At 39.1% G+C, this 26,625-nt stretch overlaps 1 protein-coding gene across 1 annotated transcript in view; it reads left to right on the top strand.

The window, feature by feature from the left end:
- The first annotated feature begins 3,466 nt into the window (after positions 1-3,466).
- Positions 3,467-26,625, top strand: part of LOC118803824 (C-type mannose receptor 2-like) — a 36,266-nt gene continuing 13,107 nt past the window's right edge. The window contains exons 1-2 of the mRNA XM_036564336.1: positions 3,467-3,878; positions 5,603-6,382. Of these exons, the coding sequence (XP_036420229.1) occupies positions 5,632-6,382 (751 nt within the window). The 5' untranslated portion in view covers positions 3,467-3,878; positions 5,603-5,631. The remainder of the gene's footprint in view (positions 3,879-5,602; positions 6,383-26,625) is intronic.

Here is a 26,625-nt window from a genome sequence, read left to right as displayed (position 1 = left end):
CTCTTTCCTATTTGATCTCTGTGGTCCTCTGGTAAAGACCCCACAGAGTCACTAAAGCAGTCAGTGTCTGCTCTCTTTGGACATAAAGTCCTGGTGTTAGGCTTTGAGCTGGTCTAGCAGTGACAACCAGGACTTGCCACTGAAACTGTCCATAATATCTTCAGTCTGGATATTGTCTGATGATTGGATGTATTTTTCTGTTTAAATATCTATAATCTATACAGAGTCTAAGACTGCCATCCTTTTTTCTGACACATAAGACAGGGAGGACTGTGAGGAGCTGGACTTCTCAATCCAGCCTTGTAGTATCAGGTCAACTAAGTAGGCTTTGGGTCAGACATGTTAGTGCGTGTGACCGGTTTAGTGTCTTTCAATGTCGTCATGTGTTCTGGAGAAAGAATGTCATTCCTCTCTAAGAATCTGTTGAACTACCTGCCTTTCTGGTACACTAAGAGGGTTTAAATCAACAGGAGGACCCCAGACATCATGACTGGCACTGGAACTACTGCCTCTTTGGGCTTGGACATGGTGACCAACAGCAGGTGAGTTTAGGGCAGATCTCTCCAAAATACTGATAGAAATGCTGTTCCAACAGGCTGAACTGTGCCAAATGGGGTTTCCTCTGCTAGTGTGATGTCATGATCAGTGGTTCTGGATACATCAATGATTATGTTTGGAAGCTCCTTTACTCAGTCAAATGAGTGTTTTGTAGAGGTCAAGGCCTTCTGTCCGCTCGGGATTTACCTCAGGCTTAAAAATGAGTGGCTGAATCTTTGAAAGGCTGAGTGTGCACTCAGCACTCAACCTGCACAAAGTCTCCTTGGGGAAGTGCTCTCTCTTCCTCACTTCATCAATAATACACAGCTTAGAACCCGTATCCTATAATGTTTGGGTTCTTTAGCCATGAACAAAGCACTGTATCCCTAATAATGATGTCAGAGTGAAGCGGTTATTTACACTCCAATGCTGTACCTGACAGGTCTTTGAAGTGTTATTTTACAGGATCAACACTTAGTTTAGTTTTAGTCTTCTGTTTCTGTCCATCATTCCACACTTTCACAGTTTTACATTTCAGATGTCTCTGGTCACTCCCTGTCCCACAGTGGTCACCACTCCCATTTAAAGGTCTGCTTTACATGGCTTTATCCCTTTAATCCTACACTCTGCTTGGAAGTGTCCTCTACTGCCACCCCTGTATCAGTGCAGACAGTGTTCATCCATGTTTCTCCATGCAGTTTAATCATCTTCTGGGAAAGATGTGAGGAGGATCTGGGTGTTACTCGAGTGGGTCATAGTGAGACTGGACAAATGTGGGCTATCTAACCTGGCTAGAGCTACAGACTGGACCATACATGGTGGCATGATGCTGGACGTCTGTATCAGATGCTCTTTTCATGGATGTGGGCATGTTTTTGGTATGTCAGCAGGCTGCTGCAGATGTACTGTTTCATGTGGGTGATTTCCACAGTGAGTGTCTTTAATGAGGCCAAATCAGCTCTTAGTTCTTTTAACTCTGTTAGGATGTATAAAATGTATTTAGCCTTTCAGGGCTTTTTCTTCTCAGCTGTTTTCTCTTCAGACTGGACTGTAGGGTGGAGTTTCTCCCAGATCCAATCAGTCCCTAATTTGACTGACTTGTATCTGAGATGGGAATGAAATTTGCTGGAGGAAAGTTAGGATCTTGCTGACGTGACACCACAATGTTAGAGAAAAAGGATTCAGTTAAATAAAAGATGAATCATGCAGCTTAGTTAAAGATCTTCCTTTATTTCAGTACTGACAGGTACTGATCTTGTGATGAGAAGTCTCAAACATTCATCATCTGACAGTGGATTATATCTTAGAACAGCAGATCAGATCAGACAGGATAAAGATCAGATCAGACAGTATAAAGATCAGATCAGACAGTATAAAGATCAGATCAGTCAGTATAAATATCTGAACAGACAGTATAAAGATCAGATCAGACAGTATAAAGATCAGATCAGACAGTATAAAGATCAGAACAGACAGTATAAAGATCAGATCAGACAGTATAAAGATCAGATCAGACAGTATAAAGTTTAGATCAGACAGTATAAAGATCAGATCAGACAGTATAAAGTTTAGATCAGACAGTATAAAGATCAGAACAGACAGTATAAAGATCAGATCAGACAGTATAAAGATTACGGCTAGTGACGAGTAAAACCTTACGTTTTGGAACATGATACTTTAAAATCAATGTGAGAACATGTGCCCCTCAGGGGTGAACTCGAAGTTCAGGACAGAAGCCGTTCTTCTAGAAGAAGGTGATGATTCTATGCCAGTAAACGAAGATAAACCACAGAGTCAGATCTAATCTCACTTCTTTTCACACCTACACAGGAAACATCTTCACCCTGCTGCACGTTTCTATAGAAGGACTCAGTGTCAGCAGGTCAGGTTGTGTGTCTTCTGCAGAGTATTTGGTCCAAGGCAGGAAGTCAATGCTGTTTGATTTAAGCTAAATACTTGATACTTACTGACTATGATCTTTCTAGATGTTCTCTGTGAGTGATCTCGCTCTGTGTTCAGGGTCAATATAAACTCTCTCACCCTCATTTGTATTAATATTACGAAATGTCACAGCTATCAGGAGCCTTAAGAGTTCAGACATTTAAAATACAGTATTCCCTGTATTTAGAAAAACTTTTCTTCCTTTCTTATAAATTAGCTTTAATTCTAAAATTATTACAGTTTTATAGCCCCACCCCTTCATGTGGAGCAACCTGATATATATATATATATATATATATATATATATATATATATATATATATATATATGTTCAGAATGTCTGTATTGGAACAAATTGATAGACAATCATCAACTTCACTTTGGATATTTGTCTCAGAAACAGATTTCAAGCATTTAATCATGAACCTTCAGATCAGAATGTCTTTGAGATCCAGAAGAACAGACGATCAGGCAGGTGGGTCAAATCTTTAGACTGATAATAAAGACACGGATACTTCACTGCATTAAAATCAGATTAAAATATTATAGTTAATGCTTCATTTTTCATGTGTATTTCTCTCTTCTGCTCACAATAAATATGACTGCACACTTTTGCATAAACAGTGTATTATTATTCAAACTGAATTACTGTTTATTCATGAGCTTTTATCTCTCAGTTAATATGGTGCAAATGTAGAAGAAGACAGATGAGAAATATAGAGAAAATTGTTGACTAGTTTCAAGGTGTTTTATGGAATCTGTTCCCAAAAGAACAAAATTAGCCCATCACAGATCCGGATCCAGAGCCTGGAATGGTGGGAATGGTGGAGGTGCTTTAGGAGCTCATTTTGGAGAATTTCTAATGCAAAGATATGAAAAACATATTATGCAAGGGAGGTCATGTAAAAATAGGACTGATCAGTGAGTGGGGGTCTTATGAGGAAGCAGGGGGTTCTGGGAGAGTCCTGGCTGAGGTACTGGGCTCTTCTAGAGAGAGAGCTCTCACTGCTTATATATAAACACATATGCATTCAGAATTTTATCCTGGTTAGCACAGTTTTCTATTCTCAGGTTAAGAGCTGGTTTGATTCTGTTTAAAAGGTTCTTGTTTCTACAAGATTTTGTCTTTGATGCTGGTTAAATGTTCTTTACAGTTGGTGGTCTTTATATCCAGGAAGGGGAAAGTTCTCAGTAAAACGCTCTGATTGGACCAGAGAGTCTCCAATGTTTCCTCCACCTCCTCTCCTGCTGTATATAAGGAGGTGAACCATCAGTCCAGCCTCACCTTCAACCAGAGCAGATCTCCACAGAGTTCTCCACCACCTCAGCAGAAGAACCCATCCACAAGATCTCCACAGAGGGAGAGACACTCATCCACCAGAGGAGAAGAACAACACTTGGTATGTTGCTAATTATTTTTTCAGTATCTTAGTGATTTATTATTTACTATATTTATTATTTTATATATATATATATATATATAATATATATATATATATATATATATATATATATATATATTATTTACTTTACGTGAAGAAATCAAGGAATTGAAAGACGGCTGTGAGTGTATATATATTTACATTCATACAGTACAGTGTGGGGTCCTGTGGGGGTCCTGACCACTGAAGAACAGGGTAAAAACGTATGCAGAGAAACAGATGGACTACAGTCTGAAACTGTAGAGCTACAGAGTGAAACTATACTGTCAGTGGAGCTGATACAGTACCTATCAGTTTTTAAAGTTAGTAAATAGCGATCCTAATTCTAATTCAGGGATCCTAAAAAACAAACAGCATTCAGTGGCTCATCAGCCAATGGCTGTGCTTAGAGGCAGAGTTTGAAGTGGATCAGTGAGTGCAGAGCTCCCTCTACTGGCCAAACTGTATAGTGTTAAAATTCCAACCACTAAATTAAACATTTTTAAGACGGTAAAATGATGTAATTGTGATTATGTGTGTAAAATATTATATTTAAAGGCTGTAGTGTATGACACAAGCTGTGCTCTGTGTAATGTGTCTTTAAATGTGTCTTGAATAGATGTGTTTAAACGCATTTAAATGCGTTTAAATGTGTCTTGAATAGATGCAGTGTTTGTGTATATCAGTGTGCATGTATAATAAGTTCATCCACTTTCGTACTGGATGACCATGAGTACAGCCCATTAATATTATTGCTATTTTCTATGTTTTATTTTTATTATTAGTGTAATAGAAGATACTGATAATAGTTTTATTTAGTGATCCAAAACTCAAGCATTTCTAAATGCTGTTAAATTCTATAAATACATATAAAATATATGGTAAGGCCTCTTTAGGACTTTTTGCTTCTAACCTGTGGAGCTCAGCTTTTATTAGACAGTCGAGCTCAGAGCTTAATTTTTATAAACATCTGAAAACGCAGCTCTTTAACTCAGAGCTTCATTAAAACTCTACGACTCCTTGGTCTTTATCTCTTTAATCTGATCTGTTATTGACTTATATGATGTTAATTTAACACTCCTAGTTTCTTCTGTTACTGGTAAGCTTCATCACCTGTCTGTAAAAATCAGCATCATCATCTTTTTGTATTATAGACCACTTTTCCTTTAATACAGTTTCCAGTCTAAATGGGCTTTGAGTTATTTATTTTTGTGTTATGAAAAAGCAGAAAAGTTGTATTTAACAGAAAAGTCATTCTAATTATCAGTGTTGAGTGTGAGACTCTCTCCCTCTATTCCAGCTTCCACTCTGTTCAGGAGACTCTCTTTCAGTTCCTCAAAGAATCTGCAGACACACCTCCAAAGTTCAGTCTCAGAAGCTGGTTGATCATTTTCTGAAGTAATCAAACACATTCAGTGGTGTTGCGGTCTGGACTCTGGGGTGGTCAGTCCATTGTTTGATAATCAGTTTTTGAGCTCTAGTTGTGAAAACTCAAACATATTTTCCTTTGATTTTCTTCTTCATTATATAATTGGATTATCTATTATCTAATCTCCTCACAAATATGTTCTAAAAATCCTCACTGTGCTTCATAGCTGTCCTGACTGGGCACTAAATTGATGAATGGTGGTCTCTGAATCTTGCCCAGTGTAGTATGTACAGACTAACATGGTCTAAATTCAGTTCCTTTCTTCTTGAAACAGGTACTTCAGTTATTCCACCAAAGATCAACATGGACCCAATCAATGAAATTCAAATCACTCAAGGGGACCAGGAGCTAAACGGCTTCACCAGAATCGATGTAAACCTCAACCGTGTTGCAGGGGGGCCCAATGTGTTCCTGTGGTACAGTAGGGGGGGTGACAACCCTATCACCAGAATCCAGTTTTCATTCAGACAGGAAATGATTTTTGGTCTTAAAAATTCTGGCTTCACCCGGATCCCTCAAAGGGTAAATCAAGGTGCCCCAGATTTTCCCATTCATCTGTGGTACATGAGTGGCATCACTGAGTTTGATGTCCCCATCGTGGACATCACGGTGACCACTAGACTGCAGGATGAGCCGGCACTGTTCAGCAAGAACTGGGAGCGTCTGGGCTGCGATCTGAACCGCAACAACAACGGTGGAGATCCAATTTACGTCTGGGTGAAGAGGAGTGAACGAACCTACATCTGTGACATCACAGCTACTATCGGTTTTGCTGAAGATGTAGATCTCTTTAATAAAGGCTACTTCCATGTGGATGAAGACACCAACCGAGGAGTGAACCCTGCAGGTGATGCAGTGTTTGTCTGGTACCGTCATTCCAGGAATCAAGGCATCACTGGCGTTCGTGTTTCTGTCGGTGATGAAGTGATAGACGACTTCACAAGGGTTGATAAAAACCTCAATTCTGGCACTGCTGGAGATCCTGTGTATCTGTGCTACAGCAATGGGCCCCATCCTCCTGTGCAGTACCTCACTGTGTTGGTCTGTAACAGGGGTAATGATGCTCGGGAAGCTTACCAAATAAATAATGTCACAGTTGTGACGGTAAACCTTAATTTTAGAATTCCAGGTTCCACACGTCTTTACATTGCATACAGTTGGTGGGCCCAGCCTCCGGGTCCACAGCACCCTCAGTAATCAGCTCTACCTTCTCTGCTTCCTGCACTCCCACCAGTAGTTACTGAGATATTCTGAAATCTCTACATTGTACAGTAATAATCAGAGATGTTATCAGGTTAAAGTCTGTGTATCTGAGTGAATAATGTAATCAGTGTATCTGAGTGTGTTCAGCTCATCCTCTGCATTTCTCTTCTTTCTCTATTAAAGCTCATAAAACACTGTCAGTGTCTTCTGAGTCTGTGATTGTGTCAGTGATGCTGTGATATGAATGTAATTCTGTAGGAGTGTCTGATCTTTAAAACTCAGCGAAGTTCCTTTTGTTCTGACAGTGACAAATTTTAGCTCTTATAACTGAATTTCATTTTCTCATTGTGTGGCTCTGTAGATCATCTACTGGTCAGAATCTAAATATATAACTGAAGCTAACAAAGAAGCTGTTTAAGATGAACCAGAATCCTCTCTGGTTGATGGAGCTTCATGAAACAGACCCCTGACTGACGAGACTGTCTTGATGTCCATCTGAAAACAAACGGCTTCACATTAATCCCAGAAAAGGTCAAGATGAATGAGAAAAACTGAGGTTAACATGTGTATTAACATGAGCTGAACAGCTGTAACACATCTGTAACAGGGAACACATCACCAGTACTTACACTGCTGTTTCATGTATTGTAAATATATAACTACACTTATTACACAGTTATTACAAGCTATTAATCTTCATCACGTCCTCTGAACTCTCTGTGATGATGATGATGATGATGGACTGGAATGTAAGAATTAAGAGTTCTCCAGCAGGTGGCAGCTTTATTCTACAATCTACAGTTTAAATACTCTAGAATATCCCAGCCTGCCTCTGGGCTCCACCCCCCAGAATAAAGTGCAGCCAATGAGAATGAAGAGTTTAGATTAGATCAGGTCAGGATGGGAATAAGCTCTGCTGGTTGTTCATCTCCAGGCTGGTCACTCTTTCTGCTGTAGTGCTCGTGTTACAGGGAGTCTCTGTTAATGTCAGAATGTGGACAGAAGCTTCTACTCCTCTGGTTCAGAGTTGTTCTCTGTGTGTTACTCAGGTAGGAGAGAGCAGAGCACAGCCTCAAACTCTGAGTTAAATCAGTCATTTGTGGTGTGGAGTTAATCTGCACAGCTCTGCTACACACTTTGATTAGAGCTCCAACCGTTTCTGAACAATTCAGCCAAAAGCAGAGTGAGTGAAGATGCTACAACTCCCCCCACAGGCAGGGGTACCTGGAGCAGACTGAGAGGCGGTTATGACAGTCAATAAAAGTCAATCCTCAGAGGTCACTGATCACATCAGTGTGGTGTCTTATATATATATATATATATATATATATATATATATATATATATATATACAAAACTCTTTTTTATCGTTATAGGTTTACATTTACAATCTTTAAAATGTTTCATTCATTTTTTATAGTAAAAATCATCATTTTTCAAATTCAATTTGGCATCATTTGGGTTTTGGGTCCGGTATGTTGATACAGCACATCATTTAAAAAACAAAATAATAATAATTGTCAGATCATATATGTGCTGAAATAAATTAGTAAGTATTGCCATGGTAACATTTTTTTCATGTGGTATATAAAAGCAAAATCATAGGTATTCAAAAATGGCCAAAAGAGCAAAAGACTCCTCAGAGCTAATTCAATACAATCCTCTGTTCAAACCAGATGAGCTCTCCAACCCAAATACACACACGCAAGGTAGGAAAGCAAATATCAGTACAATAAAAATGTAATATGTTTTATTTACATTAAACCTATAGTACACTTTTGGTGAATCTGTGTATGGACACTTCCAAATAAAGAACTGTTTTTAGAGATAAAACAGATTATAAAATTAAAAGGAAGCCTAATTAAAAGAATCAATTTTAAAAAGTATCAATTAAATTATCTTAACAGGTTAACACGTTCACTGTGAGTGACTATTGACTGACTGTAATACCTTTGTGAAAGAGCAGTTTTGTGACGGTTTTATTTATTTATTTTTTATTTTTTTTGGGGGGGGGCATATATTTTCTAATACAGACTTGGTTAAAGCAGTTATACTGTACTATACTAAACTATATGTAAGCTAATTCTACTCTTTCTAATTCTGAAAGACTCCTGGGGCCACATAGAGGAGAGAGAGTCGATTTTGACGTCAGCCACACCCAATATAGGGCTGTTTATAGAAACAACAGGAAACCCAAGTGAAAAAAAGATGAAACAATACCACAAGGGTGGGGAGGAAACACAGGGCTGACGCTGAAATCCCCCCAGTCTGGCATCGTCTAATTGTCTGTAGGGAAACAAAACAGGTGAGAAGAGCACCTGGTAGCCTGACCTGACTCACCCTCTCTGCCCCCTAACTCTCTCTTTAAAGGGTAGGTGCAGGCCGTGTGGACGAGGTGCAGCTGGACTCTCATTAGTAAGTCCCAGATGAGCTGAATAAGAGTGGCTCCACCTCCTGGACACATGCACCTCACTGTCCACAACACTGGTGCTGAAATGCCTCTACCTGCTCTTCAGCACCCTGGAGAACGCCGGTCAACTCCTGGATTGGCCTGACTTGGTGGAACCATTTGGTCAACGATGACTCTACATACAACTGATGATTCATTGTGATGAATCAGAACTGCTGTAACTCGAATTTGAACCAGACATGGTATTGTTTTGCATACAACCTTTGTTTTTCTTGTCACTTTGTAGATATATTTTGATAATGTTTACTGTTTGTTCAGGATTCTTTATCATTCTGTTTTGTATGGTGAGCGTTTGTTACTAATTTTGCTGACTTATTTCTTCATTTTAGGTGCAGTCATGATGAATCCATCTTCACAAACTGCATGTGACAAAGAAATTGACCAGAGATCACATCTGTTAAGAGCTGAGTGTATCTAGCAGGTTGGATTCAGACGCTTATTTACTTGCTGTCTCTCCCTCACCTATACGTACTGTACATATATGCTTACTGGCCATTTTTACAGTGCTCCTAACTTACAGACTATAGTCCATCTGTCTCTCTGTATACATTGTTACCCCCCATTTTTCCCTTTTTTACCGCAGGCCCACCACAGAGCAGGTATTATTAATGGATCATTATCAGCACTGCAGTGACACTGACATGGTGGTGGTGTGTTAGTGTGTGTTGTGCTGGTCTGAGTGGATCAGACACAGCAGTGCTGCTGGAGTTTTTAAACACTGTGTCCACTCACTGTCCACTCTATTAGACACTCCTACCTTGTTGGTCCACCTTGTAGATGTAAAGTCAGAGACTATAGCTCATCTGCTGCTGCACCGTTTGTGTTGGTCATCCTGTAGTCCTTCATCAGTGGACTATTCTCAGTCCAGCAGTGACACTGAGGTGATTAAACATTGCTGTATCTGATACACTAGTGCCAGTACCACACACGTCACTGCAGTGCTGAGAATTAACCAATAATACCTGCTTAATGGTGGTCGTGGTGGGTCCTGATCATTGATGAATGATGTGAAAGGGGGTTATCAAAATATACTGAGAAAAAGATCAGCCACAGTTTGCAATTGCAGAACTACAAAGTGCACATATATATATATATATATATATATATATATATATATATATATATATATATATTTATTTAATAGACCTGATTCAATAGAAAAAGTAAGTAAATACAGGGCAGCATTACCCAATAAAGTGGCCAGAAAAAGTATACATAGTGATGTAATTTAATTGGTAATTTTTTGGAAAACACCACTGTAACTGTTTATTTAAATAAGTACCTGCTATTCCACTCAATTTGTCTGAATTATGGCAATATTTACATATTTTGTTCAGGCAGTTAATGCGATTGTTTCTAAAGGATTTGTGGTGTCAATTCATTCATGCTTACCTGTGAACAGGTGGGTTTTAAGAATTGTTAACTTTTCAAGACATGATACAGTATGTAGTGGCTTCATATATGATAATACATATTACTTTCTTAGAATGGTGGCAGATTATTGATTGATCGGCTGTGCTCACCTGTGCTGTACTTGTTCTCTACTTTGCTTGAGACTAAGTTGTACCTAATACAACAAATATTCTTATGTTAGCTCAACTAAATATTTCAGTGCTGACAGATATCAATCAGTAAAACTAGTAATTTATGGGTGTCGAGCGAACACACACACACACACACACACACACACACACACACACACACACACACACACACATACACACACACACCTTCTAAGCCTCTTATCCTTCTGGGTCATGGGGGGCGCTGGAGCCTATCCCAGCAGTCATTGGGCGGAAGGCAGGATACACCCTGGACAGGTCACCAGTCCATCGCAGGGCACGTTGAGCGAACAAGAGAAATCTATATGTGTATACTAAGATGTAACATTTGGCTGCTGGGGTGTTTCTAGGTTGTTGCTAAGGTGAACTAGATGGTCACCAGATAGTGCCAAGTGGTCATTTGAGTGGATTAGTTGGTTACTAAGGTGTCTGATTGACTGGAGGCATCTGCGCATTTAAGCTACAAGTCGAGAGCGATGAAACAAACACTGATCATGGCTCAGTGTTGAAATGTGTCCTTTTCTACCTTTCACACCCAAACCTCATCAGTTATAAATGTGACTGGAAACACTGTATTCCAGAATTCTGGTTTCTCCTATATATACGTTGAAGCTCAGTTTAACAACAGAAGGCCTTGTGTTTATCTATGTGTAGGCGTCATGCTCAAGCGCTGCATCAATCTAACTTTTGCTTTGTTCCTGTTTTCTGGCTACAGAGAGGGTCATGCCGGTCCGTAGTGAACACCAGATGGTCAACTTGTGAGTCCTCATGCAGAACTGGCGACAGTGCACACTTTAAGTCCCAGTCGTCATCCAACATCATGTCCGTGTGAGACTCTATCCCATGTTGAGCACCATACGGTTGTACTGTGTTTATCACTGATAGACTATTAATAAACATTAATTATGTTAACGGTATATCTGCTGTTTTTGATGTCATTTACTGTATACAGATTTACAATATATGCTTTTACAGTATTTTTCACAGTAATTAACAATAAACAAACAGTTCTCAACAGTGTAACTTATGGTTGCCACAAAAGCATACCGTAATGTCTTATACATTGTCACTTTATTTTTTACTGTGAATTTCTGGCAACCACAGCTGCCAGTATTTTACCGTAAATTTCCGTGTACAGTGCACAGACACAGGGTTCCAGCAGTGAGAGGGTTAAAACTTGGAAGAACAGCTCGTGATCTCGTGAGGAGAGAGCAGCACTGAATCATTAAAGCTATTAGACCTGGTGGTCCATGTGATTAACTGTAGTTAAAGGCTGATGTCAGACAGACACGATACATTAACTTAAAACACAGACTTTAGCACAGTCTGACTTGCCGAGTTGCGACTGCCCTGAGGGCAGCACCTTTGATGAAGCCCTAGGGCCAAAAAAACACATCAGCCAATCAAAATCTCTCAGCGTCTGAGACATCATCAGTGAGAGCCTGTTTTCTCTCCAAGAGAAATCCGAAAGAAGGAACAGAGCTAAATCAGGAGCTGCAAGCAGAGCCGACCTGCAGAAGTTTCTAATCTAAAGGTAGACACACGTCTGTCAGACTCCTGCTTATCTTCTTCTCCTAAACTGGTAGTTAGGCAGAGAAATGTGTAGCTTCTTTGTTATTTTTGTACAACTTTTACCACGAAAGATAGCAAATGTTAGCCAGCCAGCTGGGTGAGCAGTTAGCCTGTCTTACAGTGAAGGTATCGAATGTTGGCTACTTAGAACAAAAGTTAACATGGTCCACAACACAGAGCAACATAATGCTACCTTTGTGAGTTTAGCTTAGAGAGTTTAACTCTTTCTAACTTGTTTGATGATGATGGACTCATTACCACACACATTATGATGATGATGATGATGATGATGATGATGACCCAGTAAACACAGAGCCAGCATTGGGCTGATACAGGTGACAGGTTGACTCTGATTACTGTGAGGCTGCTCCCTGCCTCCCTCTGGTGGTGGTAGTATGTCTGGCCCAGACTGGTTGCCAGTGCTTTTCCCTCTGCAGTGGATGGAGGATTTCCTCTTGTTCAGGCATTTTTGTCAGGGTGTTGTTTAATGGATCAATATGTAAATTGTGTGTTATTGGATTTTATTGTTATTGGATTGTGTGTTTTAGACCTTGTTAGTGATGAAGTTACATCTTTACTATTAATCACTAAATACATGGAATACCACATTCCTCACTCTTGATCAACAAGCAAATCATAAACCTGGGAGAAAATACTAAAAACATACAACAATAAAAATATATAAAAGAATAAATTCAATGAACATTATGACTACAGTATAAAAAAACTCACTGCACACTAACTGTCATTTACAGCATAAACTAAACTTACAAAAAATGTTAATTGATATCGTTTCCAGGCATTTGCACTACACAAAACACAGAAACCACAGTCAACACAGCCAATAAATCATTAAATAAATGACTATTATAGTTCGTCATCATCCAGAGAGGGAGGATTGTATTCGCCTGAGTAAGAAAACAAATCCAGATAATCATGATTCATGATTTATGACGTTCAGTAACAGACAGTGGAGGAGTTACTGCCACCAGGAAACAGATACCAAACCAGTGAGGTGGTAGTTGACCTGCACACCCAGTACATCCCAGCTGGAAATGAGGAGTTAAAAGACGTGAAGCCCCACATTGGAAGGGTTGAATGTTAGATGTTTATCAGAGTTTGGATAGAATATTTTTGCATAATTCAGAATGTATTAATCATTATATTGACCACATCCCTCAGAGGTTCTTCAGTGTCTGGAATCCTGTAAGGTAAAGTGTTCACATGCATAGACTATTTCAAATGGTGGAATATGAGTCTCTCTCTTAGCTCATCCTCTAAAGGACATGAATAACAGTGCTAAAGCCTGAACCCAATTCAGATTGGGTTGGACACACACCTTTGCCTGATTGAATTGTTCCTTGATTGTTAGATTCAAAGATTCACCATCATCTCCCGATTGTGGGTGATCTGCACATTGTATCCTCAAATCAATGTCTAATGCTGCTGACAGTTGAGCAATAACTGCACAAACTGTGTGCCCTCATCAGAAGATACTTTCTTTGGAATGCCCCATCTTGGTATCACCTCTCTTATCTGACATATCGCCACTGTGTCAGTGGTTTGGTATGGCATCGAAAGAATACTGGGAATTTTTTCGTCAAAAATATCATCTAAAATGTGAACTCCTCGGTTCTCCCATTGGGTGCAGTAAAATGGAGAATTCTCTACCAGTAGATTATGATTGTGAGAAAGTGGAGAGTGATAATGCCATTTTATATTCGAGTCAGATTACTTAATGGGCTGTAAGCCATGAAAATATGAGGTGAGATATTAGGTCCAAAGTAGCGTCTACAGTGCCTAATAGAAACATCACAAAATATACGATCTTGTACCCTATAGGGAGCTATAAGAGATTCCTTCACTCAACGCCAAGAGGTTGAAACATTTGGATTCAACCAAACTGACAAGGGGCGCAGAGTGAAAGCTTGGGCATATAAATGAACTTGGCCCTCAGTAACTTTTACATAATAAAATTGTTCCTTTTTTCCCTCAATTTAAATGTGTTTTTGCTGCAACTAAATAATAATAAGCAATGTTGAAAACCAGTAAGCTAAACATATGAAACATGCTTAAAGTGAATTAGAAATAATTACGTTGTGTCCAGGGGTAGAACTGCGCATGCACAACTTTTCCCGAGCTGACAGCAGCCATTTTTTACACCTCGTCTCTGGGAAGATTTGGCTGACCTGAGAAAATTCAGTCATCTGACATTCACAAGGTAGGAGACCGTATACTGTCAATTGTTTGTCATTATGGACATCTAACATGTTCATGACTTTTACGCAGAAAAATATTGGCAAAACCGTGAGGTTAAGGGAGGACTTAGCATGGCATAAAATCTGCTAGCTTAGCTAACTTAGCTAGCCAGGTTAGCTTAAACCGGCACAGATTCAAAGAACACATAACGCTACTCAGACAATCACTGAACTCACTAAAGCTGACCAGTGTTTTAATCGTAAAGGTCAGTGTTTTAATATAGTGTGTCCTTCATAAGTATCTGTCGATGTTGGTCACTTGAGGTCCTCACTAAGTTTGCTCATCAACACAACCGTTAGCTAACGTTACTGTTGACCTAGCCTAGCTAGCTAAGTAACGGTGCGATTTTCTGAAGTTCACTGCAGACGAGTGCGTTTAGCTGCTGTGTCATCGTTTACGTACACAGTAAAATATCATTTAGATGGTTGTAGATGCGCAAACACAACGCAGCGTTGGAGATAACACATAAAACGTACAGTTAAGGGACGACTAGCATAGCATGAGTTTGTAAGGGGCTCAGTTCAACGCATATTCGAAGTAAACAGACCCAGCTAGTGTTAGCTTGTTGTGTGTCCTTGACGTGACCTGTAATAGGAGGCTGTGCTCGCTTCACCTGTGATTTTGGATGTGATATTTGGTACTAGGTGACTTTTACAAATACATAATTAAGGAAATTTTACAAATATAATTAAGCTGACAAAACTTACAAGCAATGAGTAAATGTCATCAGAAAGGCATCAAATTTGAGTTGTTTTAACTAAGAAAAGTTGTATTTATAACAATCTACATAATTTGTTTAAGTAGAAAGAACATGGTTCATTGTAGTTAAAATTACACCATTGAAGTAAATCCTGCAAAATATAGTTAAGTTGACATTGCTTATATGTAATAAGTAAATGTAACTTAAATTATATCTCTGAATGCAGATAATTTACTTTTGTGCAACACTTTGATGAAAAAAAACTAAGTAAATTCAAAGAGTCATTTTTTTTGAGTGTGGTGGGAGTGTCCTCACAATAAAAACAACAGGACGTTTTGTCAAAGACCGACGTTAAGAGTGTGATGCTCTTGACACAGCTCTCCATTCAGTGAGAGTGAGGTGACACAAAAATACCACGAAGTTCCAATCAATAACCTGAGGGTGGTGCTGTTTCACATGATTTAAAAAAGTGAGTATCCAGCAGGGACAGATCAGAGTCTTGTGAGGCCACCGGGCACAAGACTCCTTGTAAATCCTCCCGAGAAAAAAAGAAATAATAACTTTGTCCTGAAAGAAAACCTTGGGAACCTTGTTAACATACATGGCATCAGGGACTCCATCAAGTACAGGGACAGTTTTTATAAAACTGTGCAAAATTTTACTATAACTTTAACCTCAACCCTAAACCTAAACCTAGCCCTAAATCTAACACTGACTTTAACATTAACTTTAACACAAAACCTAACCCTAAACCTAAACCACTCACTTTAACCTTAACCTCAACCCTAAACCTAAACCTAGCCCTAAATCTAACACTGACTTTAACATTAACTTTAACACAAAACCTAACCCTAAACCTAAACCACTCACTTTAACCTTAACCTCAACCCTAAACCTAACCCTAAACCTCAACCCTAAACCTAAACCTAACCCTAAACCTCAACCCTAAACCTAAACTTAACCCTCTAATAATAATAAATAGCTCTATGTTTACAGGGACAGGTTGGTATTAGTTGTTTATTATAAATGGACCAGTTCTGTAATGTAGAGTTCTGACTCTAACAAAATAGGCTAAATCCAAGTCGGCCACACAGACATGGTCAGTGTCGACTGGGCAGTAATTCTATAAGGGTACCACTTCAAAGATCTGTATGTCCTATAACTGGTGACCAAACTCTACTCCAACAATATTTAATTAAAACTTTATTGTTTTATACTAAACAATCCTAAGTGATAAACTGTAACCTTGCTAAGTAATTAATAAGGTTTATTAATTGTTTCTTGTTCCACTCAGTTTTCCCGAGTGACCTGCTATCGCTTTGTGGGAGTAATAAAAGATTTTCATATCTTATCTTAGCTGATAAGAGGTAAGCTGTACAGTAAAGGCACCACTCGTTTGGCTCTTCAAGGCAGCACCGTTAAAATACGTGCAGTGTCACACTGTAAAATGCATCACCATCCACTCACTGACCGACTGACCATACAACACATCGCCAAAACTCTTCGTTTGGAACCAGAACACCAGATGTTTTAATGCACAGCGGTGAAATCCCTGACCGGCAGCGATTCGTTCAGTTGCATCCGGAGTTGTTTAAACGACTCAGCGTATCAGCCGCACAGGTTACAGCAGGACCAGGACCATCTGTTGACTCACCGTCGATTCGCTGAGTAAGATTCGGTTTTCAGACAGATCACAGAGAAACCGCTGCTGCAGCTGTGAGATCAGGCGGATTGAACGGAAACATACCGTGGTCACCTGTTTGCGTCACACATCGCGTACTACTCTTAAATACCTTACTTCATTTGATTTGTAAACAGTTTAAGGCTCGTCTTCATCTCTATTCGCCAATCTTACCAAACCGTAACATTTTGTGTTTTTAGAGAATTGATTGATCTCCTTTTTTATGTTTGAACTTCTTAGTTTCGGTTTCGTTTTCGTCCTTCGTCACCGCGAGACAGACTGAGTTCTCTTACTTTCGCTACTACAGAAGCCAAAGAACCAAAAGTTTCAAGGGCCTTATGATAGATAGTTAATGGAAGATTCTCAGCCTGTGATTGTTTATCGTTTTTTTTGTTGTTTTTGTTTATTTTTTTCCTCAGCTTTTCCCGCATTACCCAGCCAGTTCCCAAAGCTTTGGCTTTAAAGTTTGAATTTCAAAGCATACATTCGTTTATGTGCTGTAAAAATGAATAACTATAAAATAATTTTTAGATGGGAATAAATTTAAAATAAACGAAAAATGTTAATATTGTAAATTTGCATGTAATTTAACGAAGAAGTGACTATTTATTTGTAAGCTTTCTTTATTTACATTAAATGGGATTCCTAAATCAAAACTTATGCAAATACTTGTCGTCATATTTCTTTTCTAAAAATACATTTCTAAATTCTTTCATTGAATTTAGATGTGATAGATTAAAATAATGCATTTTTGAAAGAAAAATGAATCACAACTGTTTTATTCCTTTAAAATCATGAATGAATGATACAGCAAACTGATAAACTAGTGTTACAATGAATGTCGATTTTTAAAAAGATTTCTATTTGATAATTCGAGGACTTGTGTGTGATGTTTCATGTATAGAACTGCTAGAGATCTTACCTCCGCGTGACTGGCTGCCATCTGAAGAAATAAGCGCATGAAATTCGTGATCTATAGGCCCTGCAGGCGGCAGAGAGCAGGAGTAAAAAGGGTCATACATTTTTAATGGGTATTTCATGTTTTACATTCACATTCCATCGATATTCTTCGTATTTAAATGTATTTGTTACTAATTGCCAGGAATTGTAAACGCAGGATTGTCTCAGACTTGAAGATCCACTGTATGGTGGTTCGTTACATGAGCAGTTCTGGCCTGAAAGTCATTTTTAATATTTCGCCATTAATTATTGTCACAAATTCATGGCTTTTTCCTCCAAGGGTAATCCTGGAAGAACTCGCAGAGGAGTACATGACATGTGACCATAACTTTATTACATTAACCAAGGAGGCAACAAAGGAAAACAAAGTAAATGTTGAATTTGTATAGTATTAATATTTGTAAACAGCTCTTGTATTTTCTCAATTTGATTTTTTAATTTCGTTTAAAAAGGTCAATGTTTATTGATGCTTTTGTGTTCATTACATTTGTAATTTGATTTTATTGATTTCTGTTGTTTAGTTTTGAACAATAAACAATGCTCAAATATTTTGGTGAGTAAAATCCAGTTGACAGTTAACAATGTCTCAAGTTATTTAATATCTTCATGGTGTCATTTATTTACTACACTTAGTTTTTATAAACTTACTACTGCAGAAATCCACAACTTACAATTACATAAATAGATAATCATCAGCTTATCTAACATTCCATGACAATTTTTAATGTGCAAATAATACAGTCAATTGTTACAATGTCTTGATTATAATTTATAATATCTTTATATTGTAATAAAGGCCAAAATGTAAAGCTGGATGTGCTGAGTTTTTTTTTTTGTTTTTAATAAGTAGACAGCTCTGCCTGCTCTATTATTGACTATAAGGTTAACTCAGCTTTTCGTGTTCATGTTTGAGGAAATGATAATATCTTGGCATCTTGTTTAATGAGATTTGTCACTTTTATCAATTTAAAATTCATTAGTTTGAAATATTTCGTTTTTAATTTAAAATCAGGCAAATAGTTATGAAGATGAGCCAATGTTCAATATAAACTTTTGTTATTTAAACTATAAAATGTTTTAAACTTAAACGTAGCAAAAGCTATATGTAATATATTGTTGTAGTTATGTGACAAAACAATGAATACAACATACTGTAAATGCAAAGTAAAATAAATGTAAACTTTATATAACAGTACTAACAGAAGGAAAAGCTGTTTGATTTATTGTTATTAGTCTCCCTCTCCATGACTAATCACAGCTCATCATGGACCTCCAATGACCTTCAAAAGTAAACTGTGCTGAGTCATTGCCTGAATGATGTTGGGCTGTATCTTAATGACCTTTTGACCCAGGGCTCCGAATCTCTGATATGTTGTAGGTCCTGCACTGTAAGCCTGAAAAAGTTGAATTTGCTGAAAAAATCTGAGGAAAGCGTTTGCCTTAAGTAATGTGTGATGAAAACTTCACTAGAATAACTATAATATTGTGGTTGGCCTAACATAAACACATGTTTGTGCAGCTCAAATTCTAATTATTTTCATTTAACATCTTGAAATTGCAATTTAACTACATTATATTTTCAAAATTATTCGCTCGCCTGTCTTCACAAGCATATGAACCTCAGTGACATCCCATTCTTAGTCCATAGGGTTTAATATGATGTCGGCCCACCCTTTGTAGCTATTACAGCTTCAGCTCTTCTGAGAAGGCTTTCCACAAGGTTTAGGAGTGTTTATGGGAATTTTTAACCATTCTTCCAGAAGTGCATTTGTGAGGTCAGACACTGATGTTGGATGAGAAGGCCTGGCCCGCAGTCTCCGCTCTAATTCATCCCAAAGGTGTTCTATTGGGTTGAGGTCAGGACTCTGTGCAGGCCAGTCAAGTTCTTCACTCATCCATGTCTTTATGGACCTTGCTTTGTGAACTGGTGCGCAGTCATGTTGGAACAGGAAGGGGCCGTCCCCAAACTGTTCCCACAAAGTTGGGAGCATGAAATAGTCCAAAATCTCTTGGTGCTGAAGCATTAAGAGTTCCTTTCACTGGAACTAAGGGGCTGAGCCCACCTCCTGAAACAAAACCCCACACCATAATCCCCCCCCACCAAACTTTACACTCGGCACAATGCAGTCAGACAAGTACCGTCTCCTGGTGACCGCCAAACCCAGACTTTGCTCCTGGAGACTAAAGAGAAACACAGTGACATGACAGAAACACAAACCTGGCAGCTAAAATATTTAACAAATATTGATAAAATGCCCCAAAAATCAATAAATCATTAAAAACCATTAAATATTTGCTCTTGAAAACTAATAATTTATTAATATTTGACATCTTCTTTAATCTCATGAAATATTTTGAGGACAGTGATATCAAAGTTTTTAAAAACATATGAAACCAACTTGAATACAGTGCTTACATGAATGCAAATCGAGGTCAATTAAAAAATATCTAAATAAAACCATAAAAACATTAAATAAAAACACTTTATTTGTTGTTGACATATTTATTTTTCCCTATTATATAATATAATGTGAAATGTTTTGTGTCATTATTATGTCATGAACAATAGAGCTGAATATTGTTCAGTAGTTCTTATCAGATTCCCTTCTGAATGGGACAACACTTGTCTCGGGAGCACAAATGCTGCCTTAGAATGCTGCCTACTTGGAACGCACCACACACACACACACACACGTGTATATATATGTGTGTGTGTGTGTGTGTGTGGTGCGTTCCAAGTAGGCAGCATTCTAAGGCAGCATTTGTGCTCCCGAGACAAGTGTTGTCCCATTCAGAAGGCAGCATGAGGCAGCTGCCTTCTAAGGTGCCTTATTTTAACCAAATCTGAAGGCAGCATCGCATGTATCCTTCTCAGTGAACGCAATCCCACAATACCGTTCACCTGCTGAGAGCTCCATCACTTCAGTTAGATAAACATGGCGGATGAAGATCAATAAAATTGTTCCTGTGGTGAAATTCTGGCAGTTCGCTTGTCTAAGGCGAATTGACCGGCTGCCTTTGTAGCTTATTAGCTCGGTAAAGCCAGCGTTAGTTAGCTTAGCTACCGGGCTAACTGTGTAAACGCGCCGGCTCTTCAACACGAGAGAGTCCGGTTTATAATACTGGCTGTTCACTGTTTAGTAGTGTTTAGCTTCATTTAGCATCGGTACTCGGGGATTTTCTTCTGTCCTCAGGAACGAACGCTACAGCGGTGGAGAGGTGCTGTCTGAGGAGCTGAGGAAGAGGAGCGGTCACAGGGAGAAAACTGCGCTGAATGACTGAAAGCAGCTAACGGCCGAGCGTATTTTGGGGGAACACAGCGGACCAGCGCTACAGACTGACGATCTCCCTGAACGATGAAAAATACTTTACTTGTGTAGAAGTTCAGAAATAAAATGATTTTTAAATAAATACTACAGATGCTTATTTTTGCTGCTCTGTTTGTTTTGTATTGCTGTTCTTACCACAGTCACAGAAGTGTGAGGTGAATGTTGACGGCTAAATTTCAGACTAGGAGCTCATAAATCAGATCAGAATGTATAAACTAAAATGCATATTAGCTGCTTATCAGATTGCGTTGGATCCTTTCTCTGAGTGCATTTTGTTTAAAGTTAAATGTAACATTACTGTTTATCTTTGTGTGTTAGAAATAAAGCAGGTTCATTAAGGTGGATGAGGACGGAATGAATTGAAATGATTTATAAACTAATAGTGTCGATCATCTGTATTTATCTGGGCTGCTGAGTCGAGTATATAACTATAGATATGACTCTTTAAATCAGCCGGTTCTTCATATACAAATCTCTACAGCAGTGTCAGTGCAGGAGAACAGCTGCTGCAGATTCAGAGCCGTCCTTTTACTCTGAGCTGATCCACCTTTAGAGGAGGTGAGCGTAAATCACCTGAGTGACTGCGAGTAAATGGAAACAGCCTGAACAGTACAGTGAAAGTTATGATGCATGATGGCTCTGAAGCTCTGTCCCGAATGCGATGCCTACTAAGGTTCCTTTTCGGTTAAAATGCTGCCCAACAAGAGAGCCGCCTTCGAAAGCAGTGACTAGATAGGCAGTTGCCTTCAGAATGGAACACACTCAAAATATTAATATATTTTTTACCTGCAGAAATGACTCAGTCATAGATGTGAAAGGGAATGTAGGAATACCTAAAGCCAACACCTGAATGAAAACTGACTGATAAAATATCAAAGAGGAAAACTTTTGTAATGAAGCTGTGATCAACCAGACGACCAAAGTCAGGCCAGGTCAAAACCAGGATAGAAGGATAAGCGGATACATGAACGAGGCAATACTCAAAGTGGAGATACAGATTTAGGTCAAACAAATGAAAACAGGAATCAGGCAAACCAGACAGAAAGGCCAGAAAAGATCTAAAACCCATCACAAAACGGGTCAAAACACGATGGAGGAAAAAAAGGAATCGCTCGGTTTGCACATGGAAACGGGGCAATACTCATAACAAGCATTACAAAGAAAGGATTATTAATATGGACAAAGACAATCAAACACAGGTGAGTGTAATCAGAATTCAGGGGATCTCAGGAGTCCGGAAGAGTCACACCCCTCAAATAGATGAACCTGTTGTAGGAATTTATTAATGTGATTTACAGTAACTATGATTCTCAGTGCTGTATGCATATCCAGTTATTACTCCAGTCAGATTTATTAGAATGTAAATCCACAGTGTGACCTGACAGACACTGACTGAGTGGAAAAACACTTTGCAGGTCAAAGTACAACAAAATATCCACATAATAAAAGCTCTTCTCTTCTCTGTAATCAGCTCAGCTTCACATAAATCAGGTTATTATTCACAGTTATATCATCATTGTGTGTATAATTTCTGTAATAATGTTGAGGCTGAAACGTCCGTTAGGGTGTAACTGCTGTTTTAACGGTTCACTGGAATTTCTGGTTCTCCACAGAGACGTTCCACAGAAATCCTCTCTCACCCACGTATGTGTGACCTGTATCCCCTGAAGGATGAAGGATGTTCCCACACCATCTCACCCACCCAGAACTGAGGAGGTCACACCTGCATTTCCACAGAAAACATCAGATCAGAGCTTCTGCTGCTTTCATGAAGCCATGCAGGGCTTCAACACTGCAGTCCAGAGAGTTTCAGCTCTGAATGAGGAACGTTTACTACATTATCTTAAATACTGACTTCAGCTGTTTACAGAAGAACTGAACTGAAATATTCAGTCCTGACAATAATGTTTCACTTCAAGTCAGCTGAGGGCAGTGATGGAGACTTCAGTCTGTCCACTCCAAATACAAACATTAGATGAACTAATAGCCATTCGTTTACATTTATATATGTACACAATTAGACATGTACACAGATTTAGTGGGTCTGTAAGAGACCCCACTCAAAAACACCTCTACCCTTAAAGATCCACAGCAGGGACAGAACAACCTCAGGGGTGTCCAGTTCTGGTCCTGGAGATCTCCCACCCTGATCAGTTCAGATCCAACACAGCCAATATTCAGAAGGCCTTCACAGCCTGAATCAGGTGTCTAGGGTTGGAGCTAAACTCTGCAGGGTGGTAGATCTCCAGGACCAGGGCTGGACACCCCTGTACTACCAGAACGCTTCCAGAGAAGAGGAAGGGGGCACTGTAAATCTGTACAGTGTGGACAGAGATGGTCACAGACCAAGCCTACATTTTAGTGCATGTCCACTCAAACACACTGAACATAATCTGCACATATGAGTTTGTTTTGAGGAGTTGAGTGAGAAAAAGTCCAAAATTGTGATGAAGTGACCAACAAATTCAGAGCAGCTGCTTCAGGACTGAGAAACTTTATCTGGAGGAGGAATCTCATCAAGAGGACATCGAGACAAAACCCACTACACACACATCAGAAATGCTTTACAGAAACTATGTGAAGTGTATTAATGAACAGCACAGTAATATACTGTCACAACTAAACCATAATACTAAATCACTCATTAAATACATTTACTAATGTGTAATAAGTGTGTAATACAATGTAAATACAGTATCAATTCATCCATGAAGTATTTCTCTAGCACTAATATACAGTACAGAAATCTACTGTTACAACTACACCATAATACTAAAACACTCATTAAATACATTTACTAATGTGTAATAAGCATGTAATATATTGTAATTACAGTACCAATTCATATATGAAGTATTCCTCTAGCACTAATGTACAGTACAGAAATGTATTGCTAAAACTACATAATAATCCTACAATCTTCATTAAACACATTTACTAAGAATGAAAGAAACGCATGATTAAACAGGAGGTTTTCATTTCTAACTGAAGCTGTGATCAAGTTGTCATATCAATTTGTCGACAGGTGAGATTTGAGAATTAAGAAGTTTTGTAATACGGCCCCGGGTGTGTGGAAATGTTTTCTCACACACATTTGTGTTCTTGCATCATCTCAGGCATCTAGAACCGAACAGGCTGAAAGAGATGATCAATCATGGCTCATGATCACCAAACAGTGAGAGGGTGTTTATTTCAGTAGAGGTCATGCAGTGAGAACTCCACCATGCTGAGGTCCACAGGTCTCAGATCAGGCCCGTCTAAACAGTGGAAAACCATGGAAAAGTGAGAGAAAAGCCATGTCAGGTGTTTGTGGCAGGAATCCACCAAGCAGTTTCAGCTGCCTCACTATCCTAAGAGTTGTCTTTACATTTTCACCATTAATTCCTCCTGACGTCCTGTAAGTTTAATGTGTTACTCCAGGTAAAGTGACCATCTTCACTAATAACATATCAGTTATACTATGAGTTCATGATTAGGAGCAGCCTGTACAAACTTCACTGTGGATCACGGTAGAAACTTTGTTTCAGTGAGCTGAGTGGACATCAGATATTCAATCAGAATGGCCGATGAATGCAGGATAACCAATCAGAATTCATGTTTTACCCATGTGCCCAAGCACAGCAATAAGTTCTATTCAGGGTTTATAGACCTTCCTCATAGTCTGTGCATCGTCACTTTAGGCTGTATTGAACTTCCACCTGCACCGCAGCGTAAATGGTGGGTCGCTGGTTTCGGCCTCAGCGCAGCTAATCGGAGAGCAGTGGGTAAGTCTGGTAGGTCCTCCATGATGGATGGAGAGGCTAGTTTGACTTGGCCGAAGCACATCATGCCAAACTTGAAAATATTTGAACTTTGTTTGAAAGCATCTGTGAATTTTACACGATCAAAAGCAGCTGAGATCAAACAGCAGAACGCACTCTGAAATAATCCATGTCTGAACCGTGAAGAACCTGACTGAGGCAGGTTTTGCAGAGTGGAGGAGAAGCAGAGCAGATCTTTATGTTCAACACCACATCACACAAGCCTAAACGCATAAACTAAAGAAACTCAAACTTGTTGTGTTTGGTCAGCCGTTTTAGCCTGAAATGAAACCAGCAGTACAAGCTGTAGCTCAGTTTTTCCCAGTAAAATATTGATTCCATCTAGTCAAAATATAACCCTGACTAGTGGGAATTAGAATTAGAGATAACAGTAATTTAATTTTGGCTAGTGAACATTTTATTAGAATTATATTAATTACATTCTATTATATAATATTAATATGTATTACATTAGGAATGAAGATAATCACCTACTGATTCAGATGAAACATCCTATGATTTTCATTCTTAAACACCACATCCACCGTCCACTTTAACATATTTAAGAATGATTATCACATCTCCCTCTGGCATGGCTTGAACTACAGCTGACGCTGCCTGGACTCCCCCTCACTGCCTCTCGTGACTCAGGACTCCATCAGACCCCCTCACTGCCTCTCGTGACTCAGAACTCCATCAGATCAACCTATCAGCGCTCAGCTTCTCTGCACTTCTGATTACACACACACTTTTCCATCATTACCTGCCTGTGTTAGTTTAGTATATAAGCCCAGGCTTTAGTTTAGGTTGTTATGAAGTATCATCTCACTACTCCCTCACACCCCCACCTCCTTCAGACACTGTGCAGCGCTACCACTACCTGCTCTCTGCTTCGATCGTATCCGCTTTGGAGCCAATAAAATAACATATTGGCAGCAGTCAGTGCTTCAGTGGCCACCGATTCAAGTGCTAGCAAAAATGTCTACCCCCACTACATGCTGACTTCCTGTCCAACAGCCGATTACTTCGACAGCCAGTCACTCCTTTGCTCACCCGCCGCTCCGGCTCTTCCACATGCTCTACATCTAAGATGATTTCTCATGTCTCCTCACTGTGTTCCCACGTTTGACGGACCCCACATTCATATCAGACAGCAGAAAGCATGGGGTCGAGCACTATATCACCACTGCTGGTCCACCTGTCCACACTCACACCAGGTGTCTGAACCCAGTCAAGCTCACTTTTGCTAAAGCTGAGGTCGACACATTGTGTATTGTGTAACTACAAAGTTAGTAATATTTAAGTCAATCCTGATGCCTTAATTCTCTTCCAAATGGTGAGATATCTGGTTAATTAATTCAACAATAGTATTGGATCGGTATTGGATATTGGCCAATACACAAAATGTATGTATCGGCATCAGTATCGGAAATGAAAAAGTCGGATCGGTGCATCCCTACCTATAACCTTCACCTTCCTCTGCTTTATATTAACTTCTGCCTATTCACAGCCTAGGTCCCACTGCAGTTGCTGTGATGTTGAGGCCATATCTCCTTGATTTTTCACCCTACAGTCACCAAATTTCAATATGGTTAGCATCCTAACAATAGCTAACAATATCCCATGAGTTTGGTGTCCCTAAGACATTTTTGCTGCTTGCTAGACCTCAATATGCTACATTCTGCCAATCCTAGACTCCAGCAGGAATCCATTCAAAGAGTACCAAAGTGTCCAAGCAAGGCAATTCAGAAGTACCGATTT

The sequence above is a fragment of the Colossoma macropomum genome, unplaced genomic scaffold (genome assembly GCF_904425465.1).
Source record: "Colossoma macropomum unplaced genomic scaffold, Colossoma_macropomum, whole genome shotgun sequence".
Lineage (NCBI taxonomy): Eukaryota > Metazoa > Chordata > Actinopteri > Characiformes > Serrasalmidae > Colossoma > Colossoma macropomum.
Note: the sequence above shows the minus strand (reverse complement) of the source record. Positions and strands in the feature narration are given on the sequence as shown.